This window comes from Magnolia sinica, chromosome 9, assembly GCF_029962835.1.
Source record: "Magnolia sinica isolate HGM2019 chromosome 9, MsV1, whole genome shotgun sequence".
Lineage (NCBI taxonomy): Eukaryota > Viridiplantae > Streptophyta > Magnoliopsida > Magnoliales > Magnoliaceae > Magnolia > Magnolia sinica.
This window is the reverse complement of record NC_080581.1, coordinates 40,252,750-40,277,419: the sequence shown is the minus strand read 5'-3', so window position 1 is coordinate 40,277,419 and position 24,670 is coordinate 40,252,750. Positions and strand designations below refer to the sequence as shown.

At 40.1% G+C, this 24,670-nt stretch overlaps 1 protein-coding gene and 1 long non-coding RNA gene across 3 annotated transcripts; both read left to right on the top strand.

Moving 5' to 3' along the window:
- The first annotated feature begins 5,914 nt into the window (after nt 1-5,914).
- Nucleotides 5,915-8,558, top strand: LOC131256268 (glyceraldehyde-3-phosphate dehydrogenase, cytosolic-like). 2 transcript variants are annotated; one of them, XM_058257254.1, is made up of 3 exons: nt 5,915-6,619; nt 7,414-7,529; nt 7,645-8,558. In XM_058257254.1, the coding sequence occupies exons 1-3, from the start codon at nt 6,569-6,571 to the stop codon at nt 7,724-7,726; spliced, it is 249 nt and encodes an 82-aa protein (XP_058113237.1). In that variant the 5' UTR covers nt 5,915-6,568; the 3' UTR covers nt 7,727-8,558. The 2 variants fall into 2 exon arrangements, with proteins under 2 accessions (XP_058113237.1, XP_058113235.1); XM_058257252.1 differs by having other exon boundaries at nt 5,915-6,906.
- Nucleotides 8,559-8,911: 353 nt separating this feature from the next.
- On the top strand, nt 8,912-9,782 carry LOC131256267 (uncharacterized). Its single transcript, XR_009176711.1, has 3 exons — nt 8,912-9,323; nt 9,425-9,561; nt 9,654-9,782. It is a non-coding gene; the product is annotated as an uncharacterized LOC131256267 (long non-coding RNA).
- The last annotated feature ends 14,888 nt before the right edge of the window (nt 9,783-24,670 follow it).

Here is a 24,670-nt window from a genome sequence, read left to right as displayed (position 1 = left end):
TAGTGTTAGAGAATGTGTGTATGGTTAGGATAGTTAAATTAGTATCGCACAAATGTACATATTAAGTTAACTTCTTGGTAACGCTCGAGAACTTTCAATACTCGGGTATTGAAATGTTCATGGCATTACAATCTACCCTCCTTGAACATAATTTTACCTTCGAAATTTAGTACTTCTATTATACAAACCATTTTCTATGCCTTTAAAGATTTCATGTGTTCGAGGTAATATGAATAGATGGTTGTAGTGGGTTTGCGCCCAATGTACAGATCTTTTGCTTGCACAGTACAGAGGATTTACTGGTATCAATTTATAATCCCGTTAAATCTCAATTTTTTGCTTGATTAGGGCATTGAGATCATTTGAGATTTTCTAGGAAACCACGCAAATTTCGTATAAATATGTTTCCATCAATCGATAATTTTGATTGTTCTAAACTCATGGGCACTACACCAAAAATCATGATTAGGAATGACCATGTATTTGGTTTAGGAACAGTTGAAAGCCGTTCCTAATTAGAAACGGTTTAAAACCATTCCTCTGTATAGAATGGAAGTAGTTGCATCCTACCCTACTCTCTATAGGGCTCATCATGATGCAGGAGTTTTATCCACGCCATTCGTCCCATTTCTCATATCATTTCATGGCACGATTCTAAAAATGAGGTAGTACCAATGTTGAAGTGGACCAAAAAGTGTGAATTGAACTCCCATCATTAAAAATTTCTTGGTAGCTGAAGAAGTTTAAGATCCTCACTTCATCCAGGTCTACGTGACCTTATGAATAGGCTGGATGGTAAATAAACATCACGGTGGCTGCCATTATTAACGTTGCTTCTTTGGTGTGGGAGAGGGAAGCGGATTGGCTGGTGTACCGCACACTAGCTATATGGCAGGTTAACACGTTACTAAGTTCTGTAGGTCCCATCATAAGATACACGTGATATCCCAACCGTCCTTTGATTTTTCGAGCATGTCCTAAGACTGGAACCGGAAAATAGTACAGATCCAAAGATCAAGTGAACCACACCACAAAAAACTGTGGGGGATTAAACGTCTACCATTGAAACCCTTCTGGGGTCACATAAGTTTTTGATCGATATGATATTTGTTTTTCCTCTTCATCCAGGTCTTTGTGACCTTATGAACAAATTGGTTGGAAAATAAATGCTATAGTGGGCCCTAAAAATTGTTTTAATGGTGAGAATCATTGTCCCACTACTATTTATGGTGTGGTTCACTTAAACTTTGGATATGAATCATTTTTTGTATCATGCTCTAAAATGATCTCACAAAATGGATGAACGGTGTGGATATAATAAATATGTAACTTTGATCTCCTTTGAACCGTTCGTCCAACACAACACCCGGTAGATATGAATCCGCTTTATGTGGCTGCGGGGATTTGAAATCCCTTCAAATCCGCCCAAATCCATGGTGCCAAACGACCCGTAAGTACTTTCTCGTTTCCTCTTCGAAAAAAAAAAAGGTCGCTGTTGGGATTGGCTGATGCGACAGAGGACTTAGCAGATGAAGCTGCTGGCACTATTGGCAGTGGTTGTGGCTACCGGATCTGACAAGGATAACAGATCAGAGGCGAATCAGAGGGGCGCTGGTGGTTGCTGCGTTCTATAGGCAGAGGTAGGTTTTTGGAAAATTTGAAATTCCCTGGCCAAGCCAACTTGTTGCATCCCCTGTCATTTCAAACTCTTTTTTCTTGAAAGAGTTGTTAGATTAATTGGCGATCATACATGTTTCATGTCCACCATGTATGGATGATGATTATTTTGGGGTTGATAAATGGATGTTTTTCACCACCGGCTTGAATCAAGCCCGTTTGTGCAGATCAGGCTGTTGAATTTCTATGCAAAATGTGAAGTGATTGGGTGTGCATGTGGGGTGTTCGATGAAATGCACAAGAAAGGATGTGCCAGGCCACCATGATCGAAACTCCACTACTCTAATAGAAAATTATAGATTAATAGTTTTTCACATTTTACCTTTTATGGAGTGAGAACGGATCTCTTCAAATCTGATTGTCAGAGAAGATCACTGCATGAATCAGACTACATATCTAGAAAGTCCACTGTAGACACAGTGCCTTTTCCCAACTGTCTGAATGGTGGAAATAGGAAGAAGCAAAACCTAGGGCTAGGCCCGCAACCTTCTAGCTCTATCTATCGATCTATCTATCTATATATGTATGTATACATTCATACATACATAGACACACACACGTGTATGTATATATGTGTGTATGTATTTATGTACGCATGTTTGTACATATACTACATACATAACCACACCACTGATCTATTGAGATTTGGTATGTTCCTTTTCACCACAGGTTTCCTCCTTTGTGAGGAAGTATCCTTTCGATAAAAGTATCCATTTATCATGCAACATATTATTTAGGACTAGACACTCCATCCTATGTAGAAAATTCCAATTTATCATCTCACAATTAATTGAATTTCTCCTTATGTTTATATTACCATAACAAAACCCACTGGATCCCAAGCATCACCAATAAAAATATCATGGAATCCATATCTTGCATCCAAAAACCACTATATCTCCTTATGGGAAAATCAGGAATTGGAAGATTCAAAGATTTCTTAACTATGATTTCTATATGATTATCCACTAAATTGAGAAATGAATCTATCACAAAATTCTAGCTTCTAGATGTTCATAATTTCACTGAAAAATTTCATTGGCCACTCTAGTGAGCATAATGATAATCCAAAATAAATGGACTCATCATCTCAATGTGATGATATGCCATGTTGAAACAAAATGGCTCAATTACTCCAATGACCCTTGAGAAAATCAGTAATTATAACAATCTTGAAAGTAGATCCCAAATATCTGGGATGAGGCTATTCTCGGGAGTAGCTGTCAAATTGCTGGTTTCACCCTTGTAAGAAACTACTGTCTACCCCACAAGTCTTAGTACTACAATGTTAGTGTAGTTCCTGTGTTCCTTACTCTCTCTCTCTCTCTCTCTGTTTTTTTTTTTTTTTTTAGTTCAATGGTTTCATTGACTTGGATGCACATGATACACTAGCCTTGAATGTGTCTATGGAACAGAAATTTTCCTTTAAATGATATAGATGGTGAAGCTTTAGTTTTTTCTTTTGTAGTAGTTTCATCATGCTACTACCTTTTTGCCTATAATAAATGAAGCTTTATTGTTCAATGTTTTGTGATGCAAGTGGAATGGAATGATGAATTTCACCTGATAGATTTAAAAATTAATTTGTTGATTGTTACTTCTATTTCAAGATTGATTCTCAGCCATAGGTTATTAAAGGTTTGATTCTCACAGAGGCTTGATTTTGAAGGCTTAATTAGAACTTCTTTTGTAATTAACAGTTCTTTTTAACTACTATTTATACATTACAAGCCAGAAAATGCTTGTTTGTTTTAAAACTTCAACTAATTCGTGCTTTCTCTGCTGGATTTACAACTTGGGTTGGTCAAATCTGTTTCGATCTCTCTAACAAGGGCCTGTTTGGACATCTCTTGAAAGAAATTAGGATTTGTTTGGATTTTTTTTTCAGAGGAATCAATGATACAAATCCACCTTATCATTTGGTTTGGGTCACAAAACAGGAAACACATTGGGCAGGCGCCTGTTTTTCTTGATTTTTCTGCTCCAGAGCAGTTGTTTGCCTCTCGACATGCTATTGCTAATAAAACCATTGTCCTAACATATGGCTTGGACTCATGCATCATGGGAGAAGTTTGCTATATCATCCCCAGGTGTGGGAAGTGTAGGAATTATTTAAACTGCTCCAATTTTATCTTTGTTAACTATAGTATGTGTTGCAGGTTGTGGAATGTGAGTTGCTGGTGGTCCCTGCAAGCGAATTACCATACGAGGGACATTGACCCAGTTGAGGTATGCTTCAGTTGACTGCTGAGGTTCAGGCTTCTCTTATTTTTATGGTCCTTGAAGAGCATTTTTATTTATCATTTGGGTATTTAAATGGGTCCCAGGAATGTTGCCAAAGATTCTATCTATTGTGAAGCTCTTCTGTTATTTCTTTTTTGGAATTCAAATAGTTTCATGTTTGAATTTATTTTCATTCTGTTGCTCAATCGGGCATTGTGTTTTTTTTTTTAAAAATAAAAATAAAAATTGGAAACTGGTGAAACTTGCAGGGTTCTTTTGACATTAAGAGGCCTCGCTTCTATTGTTGACATTAACACATGCCATGATGGTAGTTCTTTTTCATGCTTCTGAGTATATGTTTCTTCTTCCTTTTCTTCTCCTTCTTTTTTGCTAGTGCATACCCTTTCTAATTTCCTTCCGCGGTGAAATAACTGCTTGTTTTATGATGGAGAAGGGAAAAAAATAGAGACAAAATCTGAGGATTTCATATTAGTGTGTGCATCTCTACTGTTTGTGCTGGTCCGGTCCTTTTCTTGTATGTGGGGGTGGTGATGGCATTGTTCTTTTTTTCTTTTTTGCCTCTGCAGCTTTTATTTTGATTTTAGTCCAACTTATATTGGATGTGGTCTTATCTGCCCACACATTGTCAACTGCTCTGTTCTTCTCGGGGCAATTATATCATAGGGTTTTCTTTGGTCGTTCATTTGTAAACATGCTGCTGATTGGTACCCGGATAACCTTGGCAGCAATGACTTCAAAGGTCTCTACGGATACAAGGTATAGTAAATTCATTTTTCATCTTGAAGAGAACTGCAGGGGTCACTTATTCTAACATTGGTTGTTGATTTTTAGCCACTTCTAAATGAACCCAAGAAAAATTGAGAAGTTCGAGATTATCAGCCAGTGGATACAAATATTTAAGTTTTCTTGGGTATTTATATGAATTATGGTCGGTCGTAGTTTCTACCATAACATTCTACAAAAAAAAATATTTCCTAAGACAGATTAGCTTCAACAAGAAGAAGCGTCAATCCAGCCTCTTCGACATGGTAATAGTCATATGAATTCATATTAATTCTCTATATTTCATGTTTTTCTTCTATCTCCATTGTTGAATAGATATATCTTGCTACTATTACTAGCAAGTATTTCTGCAATTTTTGCAGGTCCTCGAAGGCGTCATTAAGTATCGATGGAATAACAGATACTTAAAATGTGAAATTCAAGGGTACTGTTTTGTCTTGCTCTTAAAATCTGTACAGGTGATTAGACATAGGAACATGTGGAACATGTACTTAATTATAGGTCGGAATGTTATCATCGTCAGGGTCTCATTTCTGAAATGTGGGCATCCATATTCAACTCTGGCACAATTTTCTGGTATCTGAGGTATTTAGATTGCATTTAGACAACCCATGCCTTTGGTAAGACAAACCTATTCAACCCACAATCAGCTGGGTTTGGTGGAAATTCGTTCACAGGCAATTCATTGCCATCACTACTTGTACCAACAATCCTGTGGGTTTTGGTCAAACAAGTGTAAGTCAACTGTGAGATTCTGGTTTCTCTAATTTCTTTTTTACTCTCATAAGTTTTAGGCCAGATGGTGCTATGTTCCATCTTGTCCCAGTTCTCCTTTCCATGTCATTTATATTTATGTTTTAGTTTTTTCTTTCCCAAAAATTTATTTGTTGCATATTTCCCATGCACTGCAGCCTTCTCTTTCTAGTGCTTTTCAACTGGGTGCACCTGCTCAGTCATCAGGCACCTTTTCCTTTGGCAACTTTGGTCAGACATCAGCGGGTACCTCAACATTATATTTAACACTTTTGTTCTTTCCAATTCTAAGAATGCAAGCTTTTCCCTTGTCCTGACCATTTCTTGGAGTAATTTCATTTCTTTATCAGTTAAATCTTTGTTTCCATTTTTTTTTTTCTTTTTCTTTTCTGCCCTTATTATGAAATTAAGGAACCTTAGTGTTTTAGCTGTGAGACTTCCTGCAATATGTTTTTTTATCTAAGAAATGTTCTCTCTATAAGAGAGACCTTCCTCGCAGGTGATGCAAGTCCTTTGAGAGAGGGCCTTGACATTCTTGTTTCGATGACAATCGTTGAAGCCACATGGTAATTTAGCAATGTATGATACTGGTTGTTGTAAGTCATCTTGTTTCAATGTTCTCTCCTAGAATAAAATGGGATTGATTCACATGTCTTTTTATGGTTTATTCTTATGCTTTTCTGCCAAGAGATGTTTCTTTGTTTCTGTGCTATGAATTGGATGTTTTTTTTTTTTTTTTTTTTTTGAATTTTTCCATGAATATTTTTAATATGATTAGAATGTTCAATATAGCTCGGCATGAATAATAAATTACTCTTAAGTACAATACCATCTGTAGTTCCCTTTGCATCCTTCATTACTTTAAATATATTCTATTGTGGCTGGGATGTGAAATTTGTTTCTTTGTGCAATCCATCGATGTATCATTATGGGATGCTATAAATTTCATTTCATGGCCATTATTGGTTGCATTTTCTTACAAGGTTGACTTTGTTAAGCAAATGAACCAACTTGCTGCAGTTTCTGTGGGTCTTCCTCAACACCATTATTGCTACTATGATTTCTCTGAAATCTGGATTCATGCTTCCATGTTCTGATAATATGTAGGTCCATGCATGAAATAACCTTTTCAATAGATGATAAGCCAAAGCTCCTCAGTCAGGTAATTTACTTTTTTTTTTTTTTCATAATTACTGGTTTTTATTGTTGAGTAAGCCAAATATTCTTTCACATGCACTTTGAGTTTAATTGCTTATAATTCATCCATGCTTTTTGCATTTTTCATCATGCAATTTGAGCTTAATTGCTTATAATTCAGCGAGATTCAGTCTAGATACACTTCTTTGATAGATTTTGTGTTGTTCTACATTCGAGATGGTCTGGAATGATGCAATGCTATTGAAATTGGCTTACGAAGAACCTACCTACGCACACTCGGTGGAGAGGAAGGTACTCAATACCTATAGGCAATGGCACCACAACCTTTGATATTGTACCATTGGTCCCACCAACAAACTACACTTAAAAAATCAGTACCATGTAAATAATATGCCCCACCATGAATTGGTCCAAAGGAGAGCCACAGAGCCGCTCATCAACGATTGAGTAAATCCGATTAGTTTGGGTTCTAGATGTTTCCTATCTATTGGATGATCAAGATTGTTATTCATGTTGGTAGGTGGAGATGGCTTGTTGATTGGTTTCAGTTTGAATCTTCTCCATCTATTGGATGACAAAATTGTTAGCTATGTTGGTAGGTAGAGATGGATTATGGATGGGTTTTGGTTTTGATTCTTATCTGTCCTTTGCATTTTTTATTTTTTTTCTATTTTATTTCATGCCTGCATCTTGTATTTTGGTTATAACAGTATAGAAAAAGGATATTGCCCTTAATATGTTGGTTTAAACCTTGGGTATCTGTAGTATTTATTGATTCATTTCTTATATGGTGGGCAGACATACATGTTTAAGTATGATAGTGTCCGTGGACAATGGAAGCACCATGAGCTCAAGGTGAAGGATTCTAAGACCCTTCTCTTTGGCGACAAAGCAGTCACAGTCTCTGGTGTCAGGTGAGCCGATCTGATGGTGGCTTATATCTCTGTAGTTTCTTCATTTTACATGTTCTTGCCTAGAATTGAAATCTCATGTCACTAAAAATTTGCTTGGTTCTGTGGAAATCTTTAGGAACCCTGAAGAGATCCCATGGGGTGAGACTGGTGCTGAGTATGTTGTGGAGTCGACTGGGGTGTTCACCAACAAGGACTAGGCTGCCGCCCATCTCAAGGTTTTCTATAATCTCTTTAATTCCTTATTTGTTGTATATAACTATACTTTTTTATCCAAAATTCTAACTTTATACAGCAAAAGTATAGCATGTAGAATTTGTTGTTGATATTGGTAAATTTCTTTTTAGGGATCAGGACTAATTTGATTATAGCCATTTTTATGTGGTTGAGATTATTAAGTGCTAATGATTATTGTTGATTGTTTGATTAGATCTATTTGTTCTTTGAAAGCTTCAACATCGGTTAATTATTGGAAAGGAGCACATCTTACTTACTAGATTGATTGGTTCTTATCAAATATTTTTTGTACCTTGCTGATTTTTTATAGGAGAAAAGTCCACCTGCTAGCAACACATAGGTCCTAAGCCATGGTAAAGGAGGGTTGATACCAGGCAGTCACCAAAACATTTAACAAGCAAAATCTTTGAAAGCTGTTCCCAAATAGAATGCATCATTGGGAAAGCTTTCGATAGACTCTCTCTACTGAACCTTGTAGATATCTAATGTGCTACTCGGGATGGCCTGAATTTCATAAACCAAACCAATGTAGATGATACACATCAGCAAGCAGCCTTCAATTGGATGGTAAGAAACCAAAAATTGCTAGGCAAATTGATATTCAGCAGAAAACCATGATGGCTGGGAATGACTGATACAGTTTTCGAAGTGTTTGAGTAGAGAATGCTTTCCTGAATCATTTCTCAAAATAAAGCCAGCCTGTTCTGTTTTAACTCTCTCCACAGTCGACCAATTCGATGCGACAATCATCCACAAATTTTGCACCATGGTTCATCAGCAATGGGGCTCAATGTTTGAAACCAGATCACTGAAACATTGTTTGGGATTTATTAAAAGAAGCCGGCAAGAGAACAACAAACCCAGCTAAGCAAAGCCAGCAAGGTAGATGGCCAACCAGAACCATCTACAAAAAGAAATGAAACTGAAAAACAACAACTGCCGGGAACAATGGAACTATAAAAAGAAAAACAAGATTGAGACTACAACTATCAAGGACCACCCAGCTGTCTTTTGTTTTGGGGATTTTGATATTAACAAACCCAAAACAAAGAAATCAAGATATCTCTTTCATTGGTCAACATAATCGAATGCCACTTTTTCTCCATGCAATTATTTTCTCCAAAATGCTAGACCTGTTCATTATATAAGTACATGGGAAGGGCTTTTAAACTAAAATGGCATTTAGGTTATTTAGTGGTGAATCCTTGTGCTTTTCCACCAAGCATCTATTTTTAGAAAGAGAAGAACTTTCCCTAATTTGGGACAACATGCAGGCATTGGGATATTTTACATGAAAAAGGTGTATTTAATATATGTATTTGTATTATTTGTTTTCTACTTTTCTCTTGACTGATAAATTGTTGATTTGTGGCAGCACTACATTAAATTGAGCAAGTTGGAAAAAAACTGCAAGTTGAATGATCTCGTAGATGCCTTGGATTTTAATCAGGTTGTCGTCTTTGTCAAAAGTGTTAGCAGGGTAGCTGAGCTGAACAAGTTGCTTGTGGAATGTAACTTCCCATCTATCTGCTTCCACTCTGGAATGTCACAGGAGGAGAGGTTAGGAGCAGCATCTCCCCAAACCTTATATTTGCAAGCACCTAGCTTTCGCGGCTTTGCTGCCAATTGATTTGATTTAAGCTTTTTCACTTCATTACCAGTTGCTAGTTTGTTCCAATGTTTCATCTTTGCCAAGGTATTAACAGGGAAGCCATTGTTTCCTGGTAAAAATGTGGTTCACCAATTGGATTTGATGACTGATATGCTCGGGACACCTTCCTTAGACACCATTTCTCAGGTACGCAGCAACTTTTGGATCTCAAGTTTTAACCTTGAAGTGATTCTTTTCAAAGGATGCGATTTATCATTTCGCTTTTCTTCTGAATCCAGGTGTGGAATGAAAAAGCAAGAAGATATTTGAGCAGCATGAGGAAGAAGCGGCCTGTACCATTTTCTCAGAAGTTTACAAATGCAGATCCTCTAGCACTAAAACTGTTGGAAAGACTTTTGGCATTTGATCCCAAGGATCGACCAACTACTGAAGAGGTACGTCTTACAATGTGAAAGAAACAGAGATTTTGATTAAAATGTTGTAGAAGTTCCATAAATTAATCCAAACCCTTTATCAGTTTCCATATGGGATATTGATAAGAAATTTGGTCTTTGTTAAAGTGAAAAAGTAGTTAAATTGCTTCCCAAACCGCATTTCCATAAGAAATGTCATGCCTTGCCAGGAGCTAATCTTCCCTTAATCCATTTGCACTCTTGGTAGGATTCCATATGGGATACTAGAAATTAGGGCCTTTTTAAAAATGAAACGGGTAGTTAACGTGCTCAGTAGTTGCATTTTTATAAGACATTTTGGTTAACATAGATTCGATTTTTTGTTATCTTTGTTTGAAGTACTGTGTGACATATTGAGTACAGGATAAAAAAAATACAGTTCCTAGAAATCAGAAAGTGGGTTGGAAATTGAAAATTTATGACGGTTTTCAACCGTCCCTAATTTTTTGCGACACCCTATTTAGCCACGGTTTGAAACCGTTCCTAATTCCTAAAGAGGGATTTTGGTATAGTGGGGGAATGTCACGAAATCTTATATTCTCGTAATGGATAATTCTACGTGGCACATTAAGCTTTCATTGCATACTATGATTACTTGATACTATATTCGAACTTTTATCATCCTCACTAATTCATTATGCTTAAGTTTTCAATGCATTATTCGTGAGGTAGATATATAGATGTTTAGGTGTGCGCATAATTGGATACGTGAATCGGGATGCTACGGCTAGAGGTGGGCATCGAGTCGAGTCAGACCAGATTGGGTCCAATGCAAATCGGTCTGAAATTTCAATGAATTGATCCGAACTTGATCTGATCCAGGACCGAGTTCGAGTCATCTGACTCGATCCGATCTGTTGCATTGCTGACCTGATCCGAACTGAGTCTGACTCAATCAAGAAAACCAAGTCGGATCGGGTTGGGTACGGTTCGGATCGAGCCTTCTGCTTTAATTTTATTTTTTTGAAAAATTAAAATAAATATGATTTTTACCGTTAAGAAATTTGTAGGGCCGACCATAACGTTTATTTTCCATCCAATCTGTTAATAAGGTCGCGACTACATGGATAAAGAGGAAAAACAAATTTCATATTGATCTAAAACTTCTGTGACCCTTAAAAGAGTTTCAATAGTATACGTTTAACCCCCACCGCTTTTTGCAGTGTGGTCCACCTGATTTTTAGATCTATCATATTTTTCAGTTCAAGCCTTAAGACGAGCCCACCAAATGGATGGACGGTTTGGATATAACACGTACATCGTGATGGGACCCACATAACTTGCTGACGTCAATAACAGCTAGTGTGTTGTACACCTGCCAAGCCGCTTCCTACGTCACGTCATTAAAGAGGCGTCAGAGTGTACGCGGATTTCTCACTAAACCCTTTCCAATGAAGTTCCTGCCAAAGGATTTTGGGTGGGGCCCAATGCGATGTTTGTGAGAAATCAAACCCGTCCATCCGTTTTTCGACCTCATTTTAAGACATTCTACAAAAAATGAGGATCCAAAACTAAAGTGGGCTACATGAGACAAAACAGTGAATATTTAGTGACCACTGTTGAAACATTTATATGGCCATAAAAGTTTTGTAACGGTATAAATTTTTTGGTGTTTTCACTTTTTTTGTGTGAAAATGACCTTATAAACGGTTTAGATGGCATATAAACAGCAAGTTGGATCTTAGGAAGGTTTCAACAGTAGGCATTCCATTCCCCACCGTTTCATCTCCTATGGCCCACTTGAGTTTTGGATCCCACTCATTTTTGGTGGCATGTCTTAAAATGAGGTCTAAAAACCACAAACATCGCAGTGGGCCCCATCCAATATCCTTGCGCAGGATCGGAACTTACTGCGAAAGGGTTTCGCAGGAAATCCGTGTCCGTCGGGAGTATCGAGGCACTTGTTTTTACCACATCAATACACCCAATACACCTAAGAGGAGACAGATTGGCTACTCCCTCGACTGGTTTGTGGACCCCACCATGATGTATTTATTTCATCCATGCCATTCATCTATTTTTATAGATCATTTTATGGTATTAAAAAAAAGAGGTAAATCCTAATCTTAAGTGTACAACATTATAGGAAATAATATTAAATGAATGTTGTGCGGATCAGATCAGATCTCGGATCGGATCGGTTCAGATTGACCACTAATTTGAACTCGACTCGATGTACGGTTGGATCTGAGTGGGCTTACTCGATCTGACCCGATCCTCGCCTTCGGATCGGTTTAAATCTGTCGGATCGGGTTGGATTCTACCCATCTCTAGCTACAGCCTACCCCCCTTAAACAAAATTTCAACCCCAAGATTTGGTAATTGGGTTACCTCGCTTATGCCCTAACTGGTTATGGTTTTGTTAACCCATGGTTCCAATCATTCTAAATCTTTGGGAAATATCGTTTCATTTTTCATCTCACCATAAGAGCATCCTAGCCAAACTAGACAACAATGGAGATGAAATCTTAAAGAAAGGTTGATGGAGACCTATGTGATCCTATTGGAGAAATTTCCAAAATTTCTTGGTGTGCCTTCTATCTGCAACTAGTGGAGGTTATGCAATACGCCAGAATTTTGTTAAAATAGCCGTAAATTCTAGGATAATTAGGGAAGTCTCTATTACTATAAGGGAAACGTGTTCTTCCTAACGATGATCCTATCTAAGGATGAATTTTAATTCCTAACAAGTTTATTCAAAATTTTGAGAATTTATTATGGGGGTACCTAGATTCATGGTTTCTAAACTTCACGTCTACCTTAATATTTCCAATGGGGAACCTGAATATGGATTTCTAATTCCTCAACTCCCTAGTTCTTTGGGAATTCATTAAGTGTATGTATCTAATTCAATATAAGTCCTAATCGCGTAAGGTTTGTGATGGTCTACTCCCTCAGCCCAGTTAATCTCATTCTCATGCTCTGATACCAACTGTAACAACCTGAAACTTTCACGGTCAGAGTTTATACTCGTGCTCGAGAAAACCGGGTGTTAATAATGTATAAATCGAATGCTTTAAAAATCGCATCTTATTTTTTTTCCATTTAGATCACATCTAGATACATTCATGAAGATAACATTCACAAGAATAAAATTGACTATATTGATTATTTTATCAGAGTAAAAGAATTTAATAAATAATCAAATGCCCTCTTAATAGGAGCTTATTACAATATCAAAGTTCGCAGCGGAACTATAAAACTAAATTATAAAACTATCTTCTTATTCTTTCAACATAATCTTTTATAGGGAGATGGCCCTCTAGGTTTTTAATCTGTACGACACCTATATCATCTGTACGGTTGGAGAGGGTCAACGCCTTATTCATAGTGATGGTTATCCTTTAAGATTAACAATAATTCAAGAGATTCATAAAAGTAATGTAAAGGTTCTGATACGTTACGTACTCCACCACTACAAGATATATCAGCATGCACGAATAATCTACATGAATGTATGCCTAGCAAAATGTGTGCGGCTCATCATACGTAGTGATCACTATCACAATGTGGAAAATAGTTCATAAAATTTGGCTCGACCTGCATTCTCACACTACGGATATTCGTTGGTGTGTCCAACGTTAACGTAGATTTATGAGAACATCTCAAGGTGACATAATGACGTGATTGAGGTATTTACGTAACACGATGTGTTCATGGAGCGACTATTTGTGATATCCAATCCTAAGAAGTGATTTAACACGCATGATATTTTACTTACATCGATTGTGCACTATGCTAATCAACCCATGGAATTATGTGCCGACCAAGATGGTCGCTACCCGTAATGCATTAAGTCCACGATACAATATTTGATCACTAGTTGTGATACCTTTAATACATCTCTTGCATTGATAGAGAATGTAACCTGAATCATGATTCTTAAATGGGTAAATAAGTGTTGATGGTAAATTAAACAATCGCAGAGAGGAAATCTTAGTAACATGACAACATAGTGTGTAAAAGGCATGATAAAACATATTAACTTAAATTACCGTAAGCTTAAAGGATAAAACCCTCACCTTTAGTTATTTGATGTCTGCTAGTAATGTTGAAGACCTCGAGTAATCTTAGGATTAGAACCCACTCCTTTATCCTATCCCACACGACTCGATTTATTAGGACTAGCGTGTTAGTGCACTCATCTTGCACATATGTTTGTCAATCACGTGACTAGTTGTGTCAAGTAGTTGGATAAGTCCTTAGCAAAAGAAGACCGACGATGCAACTGGAGCAGAAGCCCGAGTTACAAAGTCAGAATCTAAAGAGGCTTCTATGATCAGGATCTTTCCTATAAATGACTTAAACCGAAATAGGAAAACTCACTTAGGTCATCTATTCAAAGCCATCTCCAAAGTTCATTCTTTCTATCCTATTAGTCTTGGCTTTGAGAAAGTTCAAGTTATTGAATGAATCATAGGACAGAATTAAAATAGGAAAATTTGTCCTAGTTCGGTAGGAGAAGGTGCCACCGAATGACACTTTTGGTAGCACCGAAGATACCTTCAGTACCATCGAAAGTGCCTAAAACGTTCGAGCAGCCCTTAAAGGAAATTCAGTACCACCGACTCCTACCGATGTACAAATTTCGATGCCGCCGAAAGTAGTAAAATTTATCCAGCAACTTAAGGATTTAATTTGGTACCATCGAATGATATTTCGGTGCTACCAAGTGAATTTCGGTACTACCGAAAGTTCACTCGATAGAATCGAGAACTAGCCATTTTATATCCGTTGGGACCTTTTCTCTATAAATATAAGACCTAGAACTTTGTGGAAAGTGTGGATTTAGGCATGTCAGAGTCCCTAGGTTGTCCCAAGTTCAAATCACTTATCCTAGACTCTATCCACTTGAGATTCATGTTCTTTTCATTGTGATTCATCACTCATGAGCATTCAAAGCTCCTATTAATGAAGAACATGATCTCAAGCCTCCTTTAGAGTATAGAGACTGAACTTATAGGTAAAACCTTAGTCTCTATGATACTCTAGAGCATCCATCAGTTGAATATCTTAGGAAATCCATTCATAACCTTCGTTAGAGATTCAACCAACTCCCATTACCTTGGTTACCTTTATAGGAACATCATATGCAAGGTTCTTGATCGTGAAGCTGAAATAACATGTAAACCACAACATAGCGATCAGGGGAGCATTGGGGAGCTGGTTCAAGCACGGAAGAGAGAAGATCAAACAATCCAAGACAAGCTAAAAAAAAGGACTGAATCCGACAAGTGTCATTGTTAAGAGTCCACATGTTAGTCTCTATCCTCGTGTAGGATTGAGGCTAAGAGTTTGCTATTAATAAACTCGATTAGGTGCCTTGTGTGGGGCCTTGGCCGGTGGGCATAAACGGAGGTGCCTAGTGTGGGACCTTGGCCGGTGGGCCTAAACGTAGGTGCCTTATGTGGGACCTTGGCTGGTGGGCCTAAATGTAGGTGTCTATTATGGGACCTTGGAAGTGGGGCCTAAACGTATATCACGCCCCAAACTTGGAAACCGGGTTCACAAAATTTTCGATCATCGAATCCAGTGCTGACAGCCTTCGTAGTACCCCATTCTCGGCACCCAGCGTCCATATGTCAGATTCCGACCTTGGGATCTTACAAGGAGGATTTTTCAACTTACATTTTAACTTGTAATAAGCATAATCATAAGTTTACCCAAATCACAAAGGCAACATCATCATCACATATCCACTAATATAAACATTTGAATATAGTGCTAAAAGAGAAATATATATGACAAAATCAAAACTTTAGAGGTCCACTGCCTGCTCCAAGCTCAACGCTGCTGCAACCTAACACCACCTGCATGCATCTATCGTGCATAAGCTTATACAAAGCTTAGTGGGTGGTGAAAGTGTGTGCACAAGGTAAGTGCCAAGTAAGCAATATCAGAGTAATTAGAGTAAGTAGAAATACTGATAAGCCCATAATCATACAATATAAAAAATACTGGCAAAATCATAAATCATACGATAACAGAGTAATGCGAAAACATGCTGATAGGCCCATAAATACCATCAGCCTTATCTAAGCTATGCGATGCAAAAATATAATAAAAACAATATCATATACTGATGAAGCAATGTAGATCAGCTATGCAATGCGGGTACAGTAAGCCAAATATCAGATGCTGATGATACAATGCAATATGCGGTGCGAATGAAATGACCAAGCTGGAGTGAAGTCAAGATAATAATACGTAGTATCGCAGGCTATGTGGTCCATCACAAAGGACTTTTATCCAAACCAGTCCCATAACTAAATTTAGATAGCCAGACTCAATGTAATAGATTCCTGATTTCAGGTTAGTCGCGTGCCCAACCGAAATCCTTACCATTACGAAGGTACACAAAAATTAGTTACGCACCACAAACTCGAGTGGATAGTGAATGAATGAATGTGCAACTCCTACTCGATAGGTCCACATATCAGTACGGTTTCTCTTTAGGATCATCACCGAGGTCTAGTACACTCTACATGCAAATCGCCTCCCACTGACGCACGACCATGTAAGTGGAAGAGACCTCACCATCCGCCTGGCCAGTAGTCAGCCAATATCTACTTGGTACGTCGATAGCGGACCCATTCATGAACTGGTTAAACTCAGCCTAGCCATGCCCCCTAATCTCAGGCAGGTAAGGTCACACCCCCTCCCAACTGACCATGACACAGTGGGAGACGCAGCCTACTAGTATTCGGCCCTCATGCGCTCATATATATCCACTCCGTCTTGATGTTGGGGCGTCTCCTGTTCATAGAGGTTTAGGAATTTTCACCCAGGGACATCTATGACTCCTGTATGCTAGAACCAAACATTTTCGGTGTCCCATCTGGCCATCCACGATATGCCTATGGCGGCTATGGCCTTGATATCGCTAGGACGTACAGTAGTCATAACACACAATACAAGATGCATGAGTCATACAATCCAGTCATGCATCAATCCTACGCATACCGTGCGCTCATATGAGATAACTTCCGCCTATCAGGGAGTCTCATAACAACCTACCTAATGACATATGCAATGGTCAACCACATCTTATAACAAACATGTAGATAATGCGTATGGGCATGTATCATGATGCTATGTTGTCACATACTCATAATCGGTATTAATAACTGGCATCAACAATCGGCCTTGACAATATGGACATTTAACCAACATTGCCCCCAAGGAATGGCCCACATATAGCCTAACATATAGTGGACCCATGGCCTCACACAAGGGCTTAATATACAACACCATGGGCCTTACTCAAGAGCTTAATACACATCACGATGGGCCTCTCACATGGACCTAATATACATCACAATGGGTTTCATCGTTTGGCCCTCAAATGCATCATAATGGGCCTCATCACATAGACCTCATATTCATCACATTAGGCCTTAAACACGGGCTGAATACACATCCCAATGGGCCTCAAATACGAGCCGCATATACATCACATTGGGCCTCAAACACTGTGAGACCTGACCCGAGTTCACATGTGTGCATGTGTGTGTGTGAGTATGCATCTCGTGTATTTTGGTCCCGCAGTCCTACCGGTCAAATTCGGTGACCTGCGACCTTCGGATAGTGATTGCGGTCACCCTTGAGTTTGGTCACGTAGACCCGACTCGGATTGACTCAAGACCTATGCCATTGCGACCACATCGTCGCCGCGGTTCCAGCGCCGTGTCTCATGCGTAAATCCGGCGTGTCCATCAAAAGTTATGTGCCGTGCATTATTTGGACCGTTGATTTCATTTTTGGTGGGACCCACCTGATTGCACATTTCCCCATGTGCACTATTCCCCATGTAAGCCACTTTTAGCCTAGCAATGATGGCTTCTTTTCTCAAGAAAACCATGATGAGATTAGCTTCTCTAGGCAATGATGAGCCAACCTATCCCATGAGCAATGATTATTTTCTCTTTTCAAAAACTCATCTTTTTCTAAGAAAGTAATCATTTCAACTTTAGAAATTCTCTCATCTCCCTCTCTCTTTCTTCATTTCTCTCTTCTCCTCCTTGCAAATGCCTTCCAATGTCCTCCATTGCTAAACTTTTCCAGCCCTCTTTCCTCTTCTTTCCCCCTAGATCTAACCATCAAAGATCTATCATCACCATTGAACCTCCTTCCTTGAAGCTTAAGGAGCATGGTGGTTGAAGAATCTTGAAGATTCAACAAGTGAGTAAGCATGTAGGATAGATTGTGTGGTTCTTATTTTCATAGATCTTTTGTTGCTTCATATGGAGAGTGTAGGACTCACCACATCAATGGTGAAGGTCCACCACTCCTTGGATAAAGTTTTTTTTTAGCCATCACTTGCATGCATGTGATCTTGATGAGGCCATTCTCCATGGACCCTATCTTGATGAGATTTAATTTCTTCTTCTCTTCTCCCCTTTCTGTGGTTTGGATGTAATGATTATGTGGCCCACCTGATGTGCCATGCAACCAGAATTTTTAAAATTTTGGGACATCCAGGCCCAAGTTGTTGGACACCCAGGCCCAACTGTGCTGCCTAGTTTTGCTGCTTGATTTGGAAAGCCTTTGGGCCTGATTTTATGGATTTTCTTGGGGAGGGGCTGGGCCTGGGAGTTGTGTGACACATCAGGGTGGACCCCACCTTGTGGAATCTATGATTTATTTCCCATTTATTAATTTTTTGGGTTGATCTAGACAGCAACATGTTGCTGTCCAGATTGCTGGAATTTTTTTTATGCTGTAATGTATGGGTTGTAGGCCTTGTTTGTGGTCTCTTTTTCCTGATTTCTTAGACTTCTCTTTGAGGTGTGGACCCCACCTAAAAGTATGCTAAACTTCACCTTCAAATGTCCCTATTTGATCACCCAAAAGGGTGGGCCAAGGAGGGTGAACGGTCCAGATTTTTCTGGACTGTCCAGCCACACTGTTTGCTAGAAAATCATAAATATCTGCCTGATTTTGAAATGCTGGGCCACCTTTGTGGACCCCACCTTACTTTATACTTGTATAAGAAGGTTGGCCTTGCATTTTTCCAAATTTACATAGACCTGGGCCCACTCAAATGGGGTGCTAAAGTCAGGGACAGCAGCATTGCTGCAGTAGGAAAATAAAAATCTGGACCTTGCTGTCCATAAATTGCATGAGTTAAATAAAATATTTTTACTATCCCAAAAATCTTAAATTTTTGTAGGGAGGTGTCCCACCCATGGTAGGACCTATCCACACAATTTCAGGGCCAAGGAATCCTATTTGGGCATCCAAAAGGGTGGGCCAACATACTGGACTGCCAGAAATTTCTGCTGTGCAGTCCAGCAGCATAGTCCCATAAAAATAATATTAAAAAAATAATTTCTAAGAAGGTGGGCCATATTTCTGGATCTCACCTTGTTCTAGGCTTGATAAAGGACTTTGGGTCCAAATTTCAAGAATTTTTGAGGCCCAGAACCCACCCATTGGATGGCCCAAATTCAGGACAGTTATATTCCAGCAATATTTCACCCTGGATAGATTGTATTCTTTAAATTAATTTAAATACTTCTGAGTATCCTAAAATCATGAAAATTTACAGAGAGGTGATCCACCCATGGTGGGACTCACCTACAAAGTTTTGGGGCCAATGGAGCCCTGTGCACACCGTGGCAAGTGCTGGACTTCCTCACCACGTTCAGGCATCCCGATTCACCAGATTTTCTTGATGGTCTGTTTTATTTAAATTAATTAAAATACTTCTGACCGTCCAAAAATCACAAAATTTTGAGGATTCGTGGTCCACCTATGGGAGGACCATCTTGTAAATTTTTATGGCCATCGGGCCCCTGTACTTACCGTGGTGTGGCCTGCAAACTTGGGTCAGTTTTGAGCCAGATACTCAGGCCCATAAGACTACCCACCACAGGACGCCCCTACCTTGGGCTGTTGCTGGGCCTGTATTCCAGCGGCATGGCCCACTTCTAATGTATGTTGTGCATTCACCTCTCATCCAGTGGGACCCACTGTGATATGTGTGGGTCACCATGGGCCAGTAACCCATCTGAATTACATAAATTTCTGGATTCCAGCAGGCCCAGGAAGTGGGTGGGCTAGAATTCCAGTAAGGGGCCCAAATTTGCTCCATAGTTGATTGTTTTGGAGCTGTTGTGGCCCACCAGATTTAAGGGAGTATTGCACACACTCCTTGCCTTATTTTCTTAGACATTTTTGGGTATAATTAGTTCCTCTTAAGGCCCACCTTTGTGGTGATGTTGGGGGTTAGCCTTAACCAGATTTTTGGTAGTTTATAGGCCCAATGGGCTGGAAACCCATTTCTTGAGCCCAAGATCGTGCAGGGCCTGACCTTATTGTTTCACAGGCCCAACGAGCCGTCTATAGGCTGATCGTGTGTATTTATTAGCCGTGATGCCCTCATGAAATGCTTAATTATGGGCTGACTTGCGGGGCCCACATAAATGTATATTGTGGAGGGCCTTACTAAGTCTTTGGGCTGATGTGGCAAGGCCCACATTGTCAGTATAGGCCTTGCCTATGTGTATTCTTGGGTTAATGGGCTGCCCTCAAGCCCACCATAATGTATGAATTGGATGACTTTTGTTTTGGGCCATTTCTTTAGGGCCCATTATGTGATATAGTATATGTATGTTTGTGTTAGCAAGTAGGCCTTGTGGACTCAGTTCTTTTGGATAGGCCCATTGATCTTGGGCCTATACTCTCCTATCTACTGTGATGGGCTTAGGGGCAATGATACACAAGAAGTCGGGCCCTTGGCTGCCCACTAAACTGATCCTGTACTTAGGCCAAAAGTGAGGCCCAACTCACTTGTGTTAAATGTGAAACTTGCCCATGTAAATGAATTACTGGGCTGCCCATGAAGCCCACCACAATATGTGGAATTATGACCTTTGTGGTTGGGCCTAAACCTTACTTGAGGGCCCACTATATGGCCTATGAGTTGGGCTTAGTGTATGGCCTACTAGTCCACACATTGCTTAGGCCTTAGATCTTTCATTATATGGGTAGTGGCGAGCTACCTCTTGGAAACTAGTTGAGGTTGGATGTCCTCCTGGGTGATCCTAAGGTAAGCCCATAGGTTTCTCTATGGGTGGTTAAAGGCCCACCATAGACCTTAGGCCATTTATTTAAGGCTCAATGTGCATGTATGTGGAACCTACCTTAATGCATGTTTAGTCCAGGTTGTCCAAGCCTTGGATCGCCCGATTGTGGAAGCACTCTCTGCCTTGGGTTTCTGCTGGACTCACAATCTAGTAGCAGGCCCACTTGATCTTTTCATGATATATACACTCTCCATCTGGTGGGGTCTCCCAGTGAGTATAGTTGGCCTTCATGAGATTATTTCCACATACTCAACTAATTTTTGGACCTTAGCAGGCCCAGGAAGTCAAACGGGCCAAAAGTTTATCAAAGGGCCTTCGATGTACAATTTTATAGTTACAACTTTATTTGGCTGTGGGGCTCACCATATTGAGAACTTGTGTACGTGTTACATGCTTATGCTTTCTTATAATCTTTGGGCTTAATCAGTGCATTCTTTTGGTTCACTTTTAGTGATCTTATGAGGACCCCATCTTAAGATCAGAATTTTGGGACATCCAGTGAGCCCAGATTGGGCAGGGACATCCCAGCTTGGCCCAACCATACATTGGGCCGACTTCCACCATTTTGATGGACTTGTGGGCTGAGGTAAGGATAGTATTGGGCCCTCGATTGCCCACTTAAATTGCTAGTTATTGGGCTGATGTAGTGGGGCCCATTTCATCCAAACTTAAACCTATTTTTTTTTGGGCCGTATATTGTGTACGCGGGTTGCCCACCAAGTCCAACTTAATGCATGGATTCTATGGCCATTGGGAATTGGGCCTTGGGCTTTAATTCCCCTCTTAAAGACCATGTTGTTAAAAGTGGTATTATATCTTTTTACGGCCTATTATGAGGAATATATGTATATGGTTACTTTTATTTTTATCTTAAATGTAGGCCTTGGGCCTTTTATGCATATAGTTCACGGTTGATATGCCTTTTTGGGGAATGGTGGTTAAATGTCCCCATTATGGACCCCTCTAGGTCCGGTTGTATTTAAGAGTGATTGGATACTTATCTTAGACAGTTGCTAGGCTCATTTCTATATTACTTAGTCCCGTAGTTGTATGCTTAGTCTCGTGGGCTACCCCAGGTAAATGGGCCCTCATTAGAGGTGGGATTCCTTATGGATATTGTCTAAGTACCTAGTCTTGGTTCCTTCTTGGATATGAGGAATGTAATTTACTTTGTATATCGCCGCATGATGCGCCTAGACCCATCTTCATGGCCCATGTGCATCATTGTATGCTTGGATGACACTGTGTGTGTGGTTATGATTGTGCCATTGGGCATTGCATGCTGTCTTCCCGAGGGACGTAATGTTCCCTCTTGAGCATTTTGGATGCTTGGAATTGATGCATAGTTGATTGTGTGATTCATGCATCTGACATGCATAATATATGAGCATTATCACCCTTGCTTCATCAGGGTTGTAGCGTCCACAGATACATCGTGGATGGCCATGTTTGGACACCGAAAATGTTACTTGAGCATACTGGGTGCATAGGATGCCCATGGGTGAAATTCTCAAAACTTCCATGGTACCAAGGATCTGCTCCAACGCCGTGACCGGGTGGAATATATGAGCGCACGAGGGCCTTATACCATTAGGCAGCGACTCCCACTGTCGTGTAGTCAGTTGGATAGGGGTGTGGCCTTACTCGCCTGATGTAAGAGGGCATTGCTAGGCTGAGTCTGACCAGCTCGTGAATGGGTCTGCTACCGTCAGGCCTTGCTGGTGATTGGTTGTCCACAGGCTGGTAGTGAGGTCTCTTACGCTCGTTTGACTGTGCGGGGTCTGTAGAGCGGCAACCATCCAGTAGTGTAATGGACCCCGGTGATTTTCTTATGATTGGAAATATACTTGACATACGGTTTGGTTATGAGCACTGGCATCACTTGCATCACATTAGTATTGGTTATGTAAGCCCCTTCATGCATTGCCTTGGTATGGGGTCCAATACCCATTGCATTACAGCACTCATTGCATCATATAGCCCTGGGTATGGCTTCCCGCATTATTGTACTACCTTGGTATAGCTTCTTGCGTTCATGACAGCCTTAGTAAGGCTGGTGGTGTTGGCTTTGATCATGTCTCCTTCCTATATCTCCTATTATTCTTCTGTACACTATTATCACACACTTACACCACCCTCTAAGCTTCTATAAGCTTATACACGATTGATGCGTGTAGGAGATCCTAGGCAGGTGTCGCAGTGGCAGAGTTTGGATTAGAGCTGAGCTTGAGGACCCAATATTGCATCCTTTCTTTCTTTCTTCTATTATCTTATTTATGTCCTTTTGGACTTTATGTAAACTTATAAAAGTTTAAATTCATAGTGGATTTTGTGATGTGTGCCTTTTTTTATTCTCAGATTTACTTGTTATGATCTTGGGTATGCTCGTATTGGAAATGGTTATATTGTTATGGAAATCCTCCTTGTAGGATCCCAAGATCGGAACCTGCTTTAGGAGCCGAGAATGGGGTACTACGGAGGCTGTTGCGGCCAGAACTGGCCATCGGGTTCCTTGTGAATCCGGTTACCGAGTCTGGGGCGTGACAAACACGGGCCACATATACATCACATGGGTCTCGACAATTGGCCTCAACAATCAAAATCGGCCTCGACAATTGGCCTCGACAATCGGAATCAGCTTCGACAATCAAAATCGACCTCGACAATCGAAATCGGCCTCGACAATCGGAATCGAAATCGACCTCGAGAATCTGACTCGGCCTTGACAATCGGCTTCGACAATTAGAATCGGCCTCCACAATTGGAATCGGCCTCGATAATCGTAATCGTCCCCGATAATCAACCTCGGCAATCAGAATCAGCTTCGACAATCGGAATCGGCCTTGGCAATCGGAATCGGCCTAACAAAGGGCCTAAGGGAAGGTTACAATGTGGACATTTAACCATCATTGCCCATCAATGTGGACATTTAAACAACATCGCTCCCAAGTAGTGGCCCACATAAATATCATTACATACATTATAGTGAAATCACACATTACATCGGTCCGCACATTTATCGCATTGGGCCTCACTCATGGACCTCATGTACATCACAATGGGCCGTAATATATGGGCCTCATATATGTTGAATGGGCCACAATATATGGACCGAAAATACATCATAATGGGCCATGACCCATGGGCCCCAAATACATCATAATGGGCTACGACCCATGGACGTCAATATACATCAAGTGGGCCGCATCAATGGCCACACCAATGGTCCTCATATACAATGAGTGGGCCACATTAATGGGCTGCACCACTGGGCCTCATATACACAACAAGTGGGCCATGCTCATGGGCCTCAAATACATAACATGTGGGCCTTACACATGGGTCTCATATGCATCAAATGGCCACGTATTTGGGCCTCGAATACATCAAATGGGCCATGCGTCATGGGCCTAAGACATATCACAATGGGCCTTGCCCATAGGCCACGAATACATCACAATGGGCCTTGCCCATAGGCCTCGAATACATCACATTGGCCTCGCCCATGGGCCTTGAATACATCATATTGGGCCATGCCCATGGGCCTCGAATACATCACATTGGCTTCGCCCATGGGCCTTGAATACAAGGCAGGTGGGCCCTATCAGATGGGCCTTAAATATACATCATGATGGGCCTCATGGATAGGCCGCACCAATGGGCCTCAAGCGGGCTTGGACCACACCAAAAATCATTTCAATAGTTGTAGGTGTAACATGTGTATCACTTACACTATCATTCCATGGGGCACAT